Source organism: Lolium perenne, chromosome 7, assembly GCF_019359855.2.
Source record: "Lolium perenne isolate Kyuss_39 chromosome 7, Kyuss_2.0, whole genome shotgun sequence".
NCBI lineage: Eukaryota > Viridiplantae > Streptophyta > Magnoliopsida > Poales > Poaceae > Lolium > Lolium perenne.
Genome location: NC_067250.2, coordinates 229,047,266 through 229,060,095, shown reverse-complemented (window position 1 = coordinate 229,060,095; position 12,830 = coordinate 229,047,266). Strand labels below are relative to the sequence as shown.

The 12,830-nt window shown below is 47.3% G+C and overlaps 1 protein-coding gene across 1 annotated transcript; it reads right to left on the bottom strand.

Moving 5' to 3' along the window:
* Positions 1-8,270: 8,270 nt before the first annotated feature.
* Positions 8,271-11,929, bottom strand: LOC127313873 (putative cellulose synthase-like protein D5). The gene is made up of 3 exons (XM_051344354.2): positions 11,273-11,929; positions 10,395-11,190; positions 8,271-10,309 (listed from the first exon to the last, which is right to left on the bottom strand). Exons 1-3 carry the CDS (start codon positions 11,749-11,751, stop codon positions 8,582-8,584), a joined length of 3,003 nt encoding a protein of 1,000 aa, XP_051200314.1. The 5' UTR covers positions 11,752-11,929; the 3' UTR covers positions 8,271-8,581.
* Positions 11,930-12,830: the final 901 nt, after the last annotated feature.

The following is a 12,830-nucleotide window of genomic DNA, read 5'->3' as shown; positions in this document are numbered from 1 at the left end:
GTTTCAGCGGTTGCTTTCAACTTGTAACATGTATGGATAGTTGTCAATGCAAAGCAATATAACAAGTGCAATAAGCAAGTATGTAAGAATCAATGCACAGTTCACACAAGTGTTTGCTTCTTGAGGTGGAGAGAAATAGGTGAACTGACTCAACAATGAAAGTAGAAGAATGGTCCTCCATAGAGGAAAAGCATCGATTGCTATATTTGTGCTAGAGCTTCTATTTTGAAAACATAAAGAGAGCATAAAAATAAAGTTTTGAGAGGTGTATGTTGTTGTCAACGAATGGTAGCGGGTACTCTAACCCCCTTGCCAGACAAACCTTCAAAGAGCGGCTCCCATTTTTTTATTTTTGGGTGGCACTCCTTCCAACCTTTCTTTCACAAACCATGGCTAACCGAATCCCCGGGTGCCTGCCAACAATCTCATACCATGAAGGAGTGCCTTTTTATTTTAGTTTTATTATGATGACACTCCTCCCAACATTTGCTTACACAAGCCATGGCTAACCGAATCCTTCGGGTGCCGTCCAACAATCACTTACCATGGAGGAGTGTCTATTTTTGTTAATTAATTTGGGACTGGGAATCCCATTGCCAGCTCTTTTTGCAAAATTATTGGATAAGCGGATGAAGCCACTAGTCCATTGGTGAAAATTGCCCAACAAGATTGAAAGATAAACACCACATACTTCCTCATGAGCTATAAAACATTGACACAAATCAGAGGTAACAAATTTTGAATTGTTTAAAGGTAGCACTCAAGCAATTTACTTTGGAATGGCGGAGAAATACCATGTAGTAGGTAGGTATGGTGGACACAGATGGCATAGTGGTTGGCTCAAGGATTTTGGATGCATGAGAAATAATTCCTCTCAATACAAGGTTTAGGCTAGCAAGGCTATTTGAAACAAACACAAGGATGAACCGGTGCAGCAAAACTCACATAAAAGACATATTGTAAACATTATAAGACTCTACACCGTCTTCCTTGTTGTTCAAACTCAATACTAGAAATTATCTAGACTCTAGAGAAACCACTTATGCAAACCAAATTTTAGCATGCTCTATGTATTTCTTCATTAATGGGTGCAAAGCATATGATGCAAGGGCTTAAACATGAGCACAACAATTGCCAAGTATCACATTACCCAAGACATTTATAGCAATTACTACATGTATCATTTTCCAATTCCAACCATATAACAATTTAACGAAGAAGAAACTTCGCCATGAATATTAAAAGCTAAGAACACATGTGTTCATATGCAACAGCGGAGCGTGTCTCTCTCCCACACAAAGAATGCTAGGATCCATTTTATTCAAACAAAAACAAAAACAAAAGCACACAGACGCTCCAAGTAAAGTACATAAGATGTGACCGAATAAAAATATAGTTTCAAGAGAAGGAACCTGATAATTTGTCGATGAAGAAGGGGATGCCTTGGGCATCCCCAAGCTTAGACGCTTGAGTCTTCTTGATATATGCAGGGGTGAACCACCGGGGCATCCCCAAGCTTAGACTTTTCACTCTTCTTGATCATAGTATATCATCCTCCTCTCTTGACCCTTGAAAACTTCCTTCACACCAAACTTCTCATAAACTTCATTAGAGGGGTTAGTACATAATCAAAAACTCACATGTTCAGAGGTGACACAATCATTCTTAACACTTCTGGACATTGCTCAAAGCTACTGGAAGGTAATGGAACAAAGAAATCCACCCAACACAGCGAAAGAAGCAATGCGAAATAAAAGGCAGAATCTGTCAAAACAGAACAGTCCGTAAAGACGAATTTTTAATAAATACTTCCGTTGCTCAGATCAGAAAACTCAAAACTAATGAAAGTTGCGTACATATCTGAGGAACACGCACGTAAAGGTGATTGCTTTAGTGATGGAGATGATCCTAGTATGATCCTAGGCAAGTGCAACAAGTAAAGGAACAAGCTTGATAGTAAGAGTAAGGAGCGGGACAACCGGATGGCGCGGAGACGAGGCGAGGTTTGTTTCCCGCAGTTCCCCTCACAAAAGAGAGTATGTCTGCGTTGAGGAGGTGATAGCCTCACACAAGAGGCTAGGCAGCCACACCACGAAGGAAGGCCTCACCTTCTTCCTCGAGAGAGCTCCACGAAGGGGCTCCTCCTTCTCCACTATGGCACCGGTCGAGGCAGTGGTTCCTTCACAAGGTTGGGGCCAACTCTACAACACTAGGAGGCTCCCAACAACCTATGGGGCTAGCAAAACACCAAGCTAGCCTCCATAGGTGCACTTGATCCAAGATCCCACCATAGGAACCCTACCTCCAAGATCCACTAAGGACTACCACGAATTGGTGAAATTTCTCTCGGTAGAACGATAGATCGGGGTCTCCTCCACCACTCCTCAAAGTATGAGCAAGATTGATTGGGTAGGTAGGGAGATCCACTCAGTTTGAGCTCAGCAACAATGGAGGAGAGAGAGAGAGAGAGAGAAGAAGGGCCCATTAAATAGGCCCTCCCGAATCCAACCGTTATCTCCAGTTTTTGCCTAAGCGGTACTACCGCTTTGGGAAGCGGTACTACCGCTCTGGGTTCGAAATCCCACAGAACTTATCCACGTGGACACATAGCGGTACTACCGCTCGCGGTACCGCTCGAGGTACCGCAATTGTCTCCAGAGCTTACTGGATCCCAAGCGGTACCGAAGCGGTACCAGAGCGGTACGGCCGTAACTTCCGTTACGGTACTTAAGCGGTACCTTGGGCGGTACTACCGCTCTCAAGCGGTACTACCGCTCGAGGTACCGTAAAGGTACCGTAACTTGTTCTGTGGGTCAATTCCAGCGCAGAACACTAGAGCGGTACCAGTAGAGGTAGCGGTACTACCGCTACTGGTACCGGTAGTACCGGCCTGACAAAAACTGCTTTCTCCTCTTTTCCTCTCCAACCGTGTCACCTCGCGATACACACACAAAACCAGAAAACCTATAAACTACGCTTCAGTCCTCCGATCTTGACGTGTCCAGCGAGGTCACCGTGCACTTGCAAATCTAACAAGGATACTCATAGCACACGGTGAGATTGTTCAAGTGTTGTCATCAACCACACACAACCCGGGGTTTAGACTTTGCTCTTTCAAAACCTCGCAGACGGCACCCCACTGGACTCATACTAAATTTCTTGGTTTGCACACTTCTAAAATTGGTTTTTTGAGCAACATAGAATGATTGCAAAAACTTGGAGCGTTCTTTATTAGTTTTATGTCTAGTTTTGCTTTGAAATAAATATCACCATCATGAAAAATGCATTTCATTATTACAAAAGATCTACTTAAATAAATCATCATATTCTTGAGTGCCTCAGAAAAAATAAGTTGCATATTATTAAAAGATGAAGAGGGATGCAAATTAAAAGCTGAAATTTATATTGTGCATGGTACTACTAGTTTCAAATGCTATATTGAGTGATGATTTGCTATGTGCCTTATTTAGTGTTGATTCTTACTAGTATACATAGATGCTCAACCTTAAGTATAATTGTTTGATTTTGAATAAATAGCACTATGGATACTATTGCATGCTTCTAGATCTCCTGCGAGCCAAAAAAAAAATGAATTCTCACACAAGCATAGACTTGTTTCCAAATTCCACTCAAACCCAAAAGTCTAACATACATACCTATATAGCATTTGCTATTTCAAGTATAGTATGTGTTTTATGCCTCCAACCATTTCAAAATATTCCTTTTTGTGTGATTTAAAGCTCGTAGGAAAGTAAGGTGCGGAAGAAAAATACCACTATGCATGTCATGGGTTTGACTAATTATGAGTAATGAGCTGGACCTTAACCATGCTTACATGGGGATATCTTTCAACATTTTACTATTAAGGTTCCTTACCTTAAGTTGATTTTCACTTATTTTGGGTTAGTTGATGGTTATCTCAAGCAAAATAAAATGGGCTCTGTCAACATAAGTACTAGAGTATGCATATTTGTTAGAAAAGAGCAATGGGCCGCTAACTAGAAGCTATGCTTACATGGTAAGTTTCAGCACGAGCATCCTCAAAATAGGAAGAGTGAAAAAATTAAAAGAGAGAGAGAGAGAAGTCAGAAAAGAAAATATATGCATGAATAGAGAAAAAAAGTTAGAGAGGATGCTCACAAGACCGTTGTCCATGTTGTCCCAGTATGGATGGCTTAAAATGATACTTTTTGAACTTGATTTTGTCCTTTATACATGCGGCATGGAGGTACCCCATTGCGATACTTTGTTAAAATGTGAAAGGTCTGTGATATCCCTAAGTAAAGTAGCGTGTAATGTTTAGAACCATGAGAGCGAGGCAATATTTACTTATAAGAGGTCAAACACATAAATCATAGATATCTCTGAAATAAAGAGATGCATGGTACCCAATCCTTATGAGTATAGTTGCCATGAATTGCATATCTCAAAATCTCACTTTTTGCTCTCTTTACTTTTTATTTTGGTGGAGGTGTAGCACAAATATTCCCTACTTACTTTGCTGAGTCAAGAGTATCAAAAGAATCAAAAGATATGATAAAGAGTCTTCCAAACAATTCTATAGGATTCTCCCAAGCATGCTTTACGATTCATAATACTTATCATTCATGTTTCTTACAATGCTATTTATTGTTATGCATGATTTGTAGAAAGTAATAGACATCACTCTATATTTCATGTTCCTTATTGACATTCTTTATTGACTGAACCTAGTAAGACTTTGCATGATTACATAGAAGCAATGCAATAAACTATGAAGTCCATGTTAGCCTTATCACCTTTATGCTCGAGGACGAGCATAGGTTAAGCTTGAGTATGTTGATGCTTGTAAAATGCATACATGAACTTTGCACTTTATTTCCGCATATTACCACATATTTGCATCTTATATAATATTATTTTCATGTTTTATGATGTTTTTGGGTATTTTGTAAACAATCCCCTATCCTTCAGTTCTAATTCTGTTTGATGGAAAACACCTCTTTTTAGCGTTTCGACTTTACATGAGCTACGGGACTCAAATAAGGGCAAGGTTAGGGGCCACGCTTCGAAAATTTCGAGACAAACAACATGGGCTGAAGTAGGAGACCAGGAGGAAAAGGAGCTGGAAACTAGGGCAGGTGGCGTGCCCTCCCCCTCCGGCATGCCACTGTGCTCTTTTTCGTGTCGTCCGTCCGATTCTCCCCAATCTCGCGCCCACCGACTTGTTTTGACCTAAAAACCACTATATATACGACCCCTGGGGGTTTCTTCGAGGCGGCAGCGGTGGAGATCAAAAACACATAAATAGATAGTTAGCAGGCCGCCACCGGCGGAGATTGGAGGGAGGAAATGCTGCCGGAATCGCCTCCGGTGGACTCCACCCCCCTCCGATGAGGGCATCATCAGCATCTTCATCATTTTCATCAACATCTATAGCAGCACCATCTTCATCTACCACTTGTAATCTCTTGGCAAACATGCTTTATGATGCAATATATTGTTTTCCCATGATCTATTGTATCTCTATGTTGATGTTTGAGTAGTGACTTGTTCATGACAATTGTGATATAGTTTGTTGTTGGTTGCATACAAGTATATTTTATCTTATATGATGATCTCTTGTACTGATATATGAGTGCGCACATTTGTTGGGGAATGGATGAGGTTGTCACGGTTGCATGATGATAGGGAGAGGGACAACTGGAGATTGACATAAACCATGTCCCAATTCTTAAATATGCATATAGTATTAATTCATGGTTAATCATTGGGGGTATAACTATGGGGACCTTTAAACTTTCAGCTGTGATTGGCTACCCCTTGCTTGTGCTTAATTGGTCTTGGGGTCAATCACTTGTGGTGTATTTGCTCATGTAAATGGCTACACCAATCTATGGCTCCTCTCTAAAAGAAACAGTAAAAAGACTATAATGAGCTTCACTAATCGTGGCAACCACACAAATGAAATAGCAATTTGCCTCAACACTTACTCTCTTGATTAACTCCACTTCACTTACCTTCATCTTACTTTACTTTACTGCACTTTACTTGTCTTTTATTTTACTTATTGCATTTTATTTTCAGCACTTCTAGTTCCTAGTACAAACTACTTCACACACACACACACACACACACACACACACACACACACACACACACACACCTTATAATTCCTAGCTTTGCATAAAGGGCCATATAAGTTGGTTATAGAGCTTTAGAAAATAGTTAGTTAACTTTCAGCTACTCGTGGGTTCGACACTCAAATACTTATCGAATTGTACTGCGGTGATCCCCTACACTTGGGGGTTATCACTTGGCCGAGTAGCAATTGTCGTTGAAGCGTCTCGGAGACCCCTTGGTGCATAGTTACCGTGAGAATCCTGAGGTGATGGTGTACAACCTTCAGTTCTTTGAGTCGTCCAGCGCAGGCCCCTCTAGGGAGGGCCAAGATGAGTAATTAGACTTCGATGACAACAACTTCTATGGAGGCGTTGACTGGAACACGCTCGCGGTGGAGGACTTGGAGTGAATCGGCCTCTGGGGATTAGTTTTAAGTTATCGTACTATATTTTATGTACTATCTTTGGATGTGTTTTTTGGATGTTCTAACTTTAATATGTAACTTTTTGTTCATGAGTTTAAGTTAAATATATTCTATGTTTAATTAACATGTACAATTTAGTTTAAGTTTAATATCTTCTTCAGTCACATGTATGTGTATTGTTGTTAGTTTATTTCGATGATATTGTTGTTGTTCTTAAGAGACATGGCGACATGCCAAAAATGGAAGAGTGGGTGTGTCTCTCACTTATCGTTCGATCTCATTATTCAGTGTCTACATGTGTGAAGAGTTTGAAGATTATGTGGTGCTATTATTTTTCATGCTATGTATCAATTATTTTAAGTGTTTTTACCTTTCTCACTATTCTTGTGTTTATGATGCATAGAGTGCTTCATCAATGTGAAGTTATTGTTTGATCAAGTTGCACAAGAGAGTGTGCGCTTCACATTCATGATGATGGATTGGCTGGACTATGTGTTGGGTATTCCTCTTCTTCATTGGGCATGACGAGCACCGTCCGTACACCAATAATGAGCATGGCAAGCTAACCTTTAGCAAACCGACGTGGAAGGGTTCCATATAGAACAACATGAACTACAAGTTGGACAAGCTGTGCTCATCATTGATAGGATCATGACATACCCCATCATGAGCATTCTCTTTGTCATTGACATCATCTAGTATAGCTGGGTGGTGTACCCAATTGTGGTGGTATTTGTTTATGAACCAAGTAGTTGCTTATATTATTGGCGTGTTTGAACCAAATTTGTATTGTTTAGTAATGGATTTGAGTAATCAATATGAAAGCTTATTGACTATGTTAATAATGTATTTTGGATGTGCCTCTTGTATTTCTCTTTGTTATCAGCTTGAACAAAGCAAGAATTTCGTTTTAAGGAAAAAAAAAAGTTAGTGGCATTTCATAATGTGTACACGCCACTGGACTATACGATACATGTGACTCACGGTGGACGCTCAGCTCGTGCTTTCTAGCTCGGCCCGAGTTTGGCTTGGCTCGGTGCGAGTTGAACTTGGCCCGCAACATGACCTGACCGAGCCGAGCTTAGTTTCCTAAACCGTAGCAAGGTCGGGCCGAGCCAGCTCGTTTGGCCATGGAGGAGCTCAGTGTGTTGTTCTCCCACGTCGTCCATCTCCCACTGCTTCGTCTCACCGAATCCATCATCATGGAGGTCGAGAATCTGTGGCGGGACCCACCTGGCAGTGTCCTGCTATGTTTGGCTCGCGATCCGGCTCGTTTTGGACCGAGCTAATGGCAAGATCGAGTCGAGTCACACTTTGTGGCTCGTTTGCACTTTCAAGCTGGCTCGAGCTCGCCAGTTCTAGCTCGCGTTTTTTGCAGGCTCGGCTCGAGCTGGACCAAGTTGGCTCGCGTCTAGCGTGACCTGTGCCACCAGCACGCTACTGGATTATACCGGTGACCGGTACAAAATACCACTAACGCGACACCAGGCGTGCGCCACTGCAAGGCTTTTCTATAATAGTGAATCCAATGACCTATTTATGTTTTTTTTAACAGTTTTGGAACTTCTTGTACTATTGTTGAAGATTATTAATGGATGGATGGACTTCTTTCGCAAAAAGACAAAACTAATTTGCCCTACACTTTGACTAGAGAGAGAATTATCAAGCCATCCCATTCCCAGCGAATGAAAAATCGAGAGTGTTGGTGGAAATAATAATAGTAGCTGATCGACTAACACGTACATAGCGAAAGTGTTGATTTGAATTGCCAACATCTACACGGGCACACAGTATATGTACGAACAATATACGACAATGCGCAGTAAAGCAGAATTTCTACATCTAATCTTCCCCATACGAGTATGGCGCTTTAGGAGCCGGCGGAGTATGCTCACGTGTTAGTTTGTATAAGTACGTTCTACTCCTTTTCAACTACATACAGAATTCTCCAACTTGTTCCTGCATTTCGGAGCAAATGGCGCGTATATATCTCCTCTTGGCCGTTCAACTTGAAACGGATGGATCGATCTCGGTGCTCGATCACATGATCACACTTCACACCTCGATGCCGCCCTGGGAGATCCGATCGTCGGGCGGGCTGATGGTGATCCAGAGCAAGGAGACGGTGATGGAGATGAGCCCCGCCCAGACGTAGACGAGCGTGGGCGTTCGGCCGCGGCGTCCCATGAGCCCCTTGGCGAACGGGTAGTAGTGCGCCAGCACCCAGAAGCTGAAGAATCCGCCGCCCAGCAGCTTGCTGTACTGCGGGATCTCTGCGTAGACGCAGCGCGACACGCCCACCACCATGGCGATGATGTTGATGCCGATGATGGCGAGCGGCGGGATAAAGAGCGACGTCCACTTGATGAGGTAGAGCTCCGCGTAGGGGTCGTCGTCGTCCTCCGCGGCCGCCTTGGCCGTGAGCGTGAAGGATATCTCGATGCCGGCGGTGACCTTGAGCAGGCCCTGCAACACGGCGGCGAGATGAGCGGAGGTGCCACCGATGACCCAGAACTGCTCATTGCGCCACCACTCCTCCAGCCCGATGCCCGACCACTTGACCTCCAGCAGGCAGAGCAGGATGAGCGTGGTGGTGATGAGGAGGAGGTAGCAGAGGAAGGTCGGGTCGAGCGTCGCCACGATGAACTGGCCGGAGAAGAGGGAGAGCGCCGGCAGGAGGCAGTACATGATGAGGAAGAGGGAGGTGAACGGGTAGATGCCGACGTTGAGGTACGACATGCGCTGCAGGAACATGAGCCTCCGGGACGCGCACAGCGCGTTGTTCTTGGAGAAGAAGATCTCCACGGACCCCGTCGCCCACCGGAGCACCTGGTGGAGCCGGTCGGTCAGGTTGATGGGCGCCGTGCCGCGGAAGGCGTCGCGCTTGGTGATGCAGTACACGGAGCGCCACCCGCGGTTGTGCATCCGGTACCCCGTCACCACGTCCTCCGTGACGGAGCCGTAGATCCAGCCCACGCGCAGCCCCCACTCCGTGCTGTCCTCGTACCAGCAGGAGATCAACGAGACGGCCTCGGCCACGGTGGCCGCGTCGAGCGGCGGGCGCGGCATGAGCAGCGCGCCGGGCGGCCGTCCGTTCCGGACCGATGGGTGGTCCTGCAGCGGCCTACCCTGGTACTCGGCAACGGCGATGGACTCGACGAACGTCTTGGACTTGCCGAACCGCTGCGGCGCCTCGTGGTCCGGGTGATCGGTGAGCGGGCGGAGCTCCTCGTCCCCGCCGGCGGAGCGCGTGTGCGCGTCGATGGGCACCTTGGTCTGGCCGACGACGCCGTGGTACTCGGTGACGCGCGGCGGGTTGAAGCCGTAGATGGCGTAGCGGCGGAAGAGGCATCCGGTGCCGACGTACATGGGTCCCTGGAGGCCGTCGAGGGCGCGCATGTTGCCGTCGAAGAAGACGGTGTTGTGGTTGGCGTAGCGGTCGGAGGGGTCGATGCCCTCGAAGCGCTGCGGGAACTGGATGTAGCAGATGCGGTCGCCGCCGCGGTCGAGCATGTAGCACATGGCCTCCCGGATGGCCTGGCAGTTGTACACGTAGTGGTCGCAGTCGAAGTTGAGCATAAAAGGGCCGTTGGAGAGGACCGCCGACGCGCGCACCATGGCGTTCATGGCGCCCGCCTTCTTGTTGTGGTCGTACCCCGGCCGCTTCTCCCGCGAGAGGTAGACGAACATGGGGATGCGCACGTCCACGTCCGTGAAGTCCAGGTACGCGTGGTCGCCGGCGTCCCCGTACACCACGTCGAAGTGAGGGTTCTTGATCATCACCTAATTAATGGACAACACATTAACAGTGTGTGCGCGGCAAAATTAGTGTAGTTCAAAAATTGCAATGGTCGTTGATGATGCAGACCTGGACGATGCTGGCGTGGTCACCCTTGCCGTGATCGGGGGCGGAGTCGAGCCATGTGCCGGGCCAGTGCGTGCCGTCGGCCATCCAGGTGGCCTTCACGGGCGCCGGCGCAGCCTCGGACGAGGCTGCGGCCTTCTCGCGGGCCATCTTGCGCTCGCGGGCATTCATAGCGTGGGCGCGGCGGCGGATAGCCTCCGGGAGATCATTGATGCGCACCTTGAACTCGTCGTACTCGCGCTTGATCCAGCGGCGGTCCTTGACGAAGTCCGGCCGTTTCTTGCCTTTCGTCGGGTCGCCCTGCTGGTTGAAGTAGGCGTCGGGGTTGCGTGGCTCGATGGAGTGCTTGCGGCAGAAGGGCACCCACACCTTGGCGTATGCGCATGCCTCCGCCATGGCTTCGAAGGTGAGAAGCGCGCCGCCGTCGTCGGAGATGTAGACGAAGAGCTTCTCGACCGGGTAGTCGGTGGCGAGGATAGAGAGCAGGGTGTTGGCGGTGACGAGCGGCGGCTCCTTGTAGGGGTCGGCGGTGGAGATGAACACGTCGAGGCCCGGCAGGTCGGAGCGGCCGGTTGGGTTGGACGGCGTCTTGGACTCGAACTTCTCCCGGAGCGCGGCGAGGTCGGCGGCGCGGTTGATGGGGTTCAACTTGGGCATCTGGTCCAGAATCCAGGAGAAGGCGAACCAGTACTCGCACACGATGGAAATCCCCCACAGCCACATCGCGTCCGGGTTGGGGTTCGTCGCGCGCCATATCAGGAAGAGAAACAGCGACACGAACCGCACGAGCACGAGCAGCCTGCGACATATTCCGGCGTCGGCAACATTTTCATTGCAAAATTGCAACATCGCGAACGTAAATTCCTGGAATTTTGCCGAACCTATAGGGACTGAGGATGCTCGGAGAAATGGCAACCTTCCGGCTGAGCGGCTTCCAGGGCTTGTCGATGAGGTCCTCCATCTTGACGCCGCCGTCGCCGCCGCCGCCCATGCCGGTGCCGTCCTCGTTGGCGTACGGGTTGTCGTCCTGCGGCCAGTACGCGTTCCCGATGCCGTACGTGCCCTTGGTGTCGAACAGCCACCGGTTGTGGTCGAAGTCCCCTGTCTGGCTACGCACCAGCAGCGACTTGGACGGCGACGCCACGTGCGCGGTGGATAGCCGCCGTTCCATCTTGCTGCCGCCGCCGGCCGCGCCATCGTCGCCGCCTCGACGGTTTGTGACCTTGGAGCCTGACGAGTAGGGCGGCAATCCCGGCTTGCTGGAGCCCCCGGACCCAGACGCCCCGGCCTGCGCGGCCCCTGGCTGGTTGTCCGGTGTGGGCGGCATGAAGACCGTGTAGTTGGCATAGTCGTTCGACATGGTTCAGGAGGACCGCGGCGGGCGGTCGATGCCGTCGTCGTTGGAGATGCACCGGCTCGACGTCGACGGCGACACGCTGGTTTGTTTTTCCTAGGTTGCTACGACCCGTTCGGTGCCATGCTCCCCCGCCATTGTTGCAAACTGGTTCCCACACTGAGGGAGAGACCGGGAGAGATGATTGCATGGCTTGGAGGGAATTGTGCGAGATGTGATGAACATGTGGAGTGGCGACAATTTCGGAGACCCAAAGCCGCATGGTGCATGCTACACCTACGAAACATCTACGTACGGAAATTTGAAACATAGGACTGGACTATGTAGGTAGTGCCCTAAAAATAGCAAACTTGAACGGGCAGCTTCTTTCTCACTCATGCATGTAGAGAAGTACCGAACTGATGATGTCATGCGCATTAAATGCAATTTTTTGAAAATTAAAAAACTTTTGTAGCACGATTTATGATTCGTTTTCACCGCTGAATTTGTCGCGACGAGATCTACTCATATTAATATGTTGAGATCTACTCATATTAATATGTTTGGAAGACTTTTTTTCAGAGCTAAAAGTTATCCACCATACAAAAGGGTTGTGGAGATATTTTTGCATATATGCAGAAAGAAAGAAGATAAAAAATGCTAACGTCATTCTCATTAAATATGAAATCGAAAAGTTAAAAAAGTTTTGTAGCTCAAGTCGTTCATCCGGTTTATGATCCGTTTTTTACCGTTGGATTAGTCGCGATGAGATCTTTGAAACTAGATCTCATGTTGATAGGTTTTAAAGATTTTTTCGAACCCAAAAGTTATCCACATGTAACACGCTGAATGTCCAGTGGAGGCAGCCAACACCAGACGAATTTCTCACCAATCTCCAGGCTCCGGAGCTCCTGGTCCGTGAAATCTTGCTTTATCGTTTCTTGAAGACAGACACTATCGATGTGGTGCTTGCGGAGGTATTCTTTCAGCAAAGTTCGGCACCCCCTAACGCCGAACCCACAGATGTTTCAGAAAAGCGCCGTGCTCGACGGGTTAGGACTCTTTTCTTGGTCGTTATCGCTTTCTTTTGGATTTTCTATTTCCTC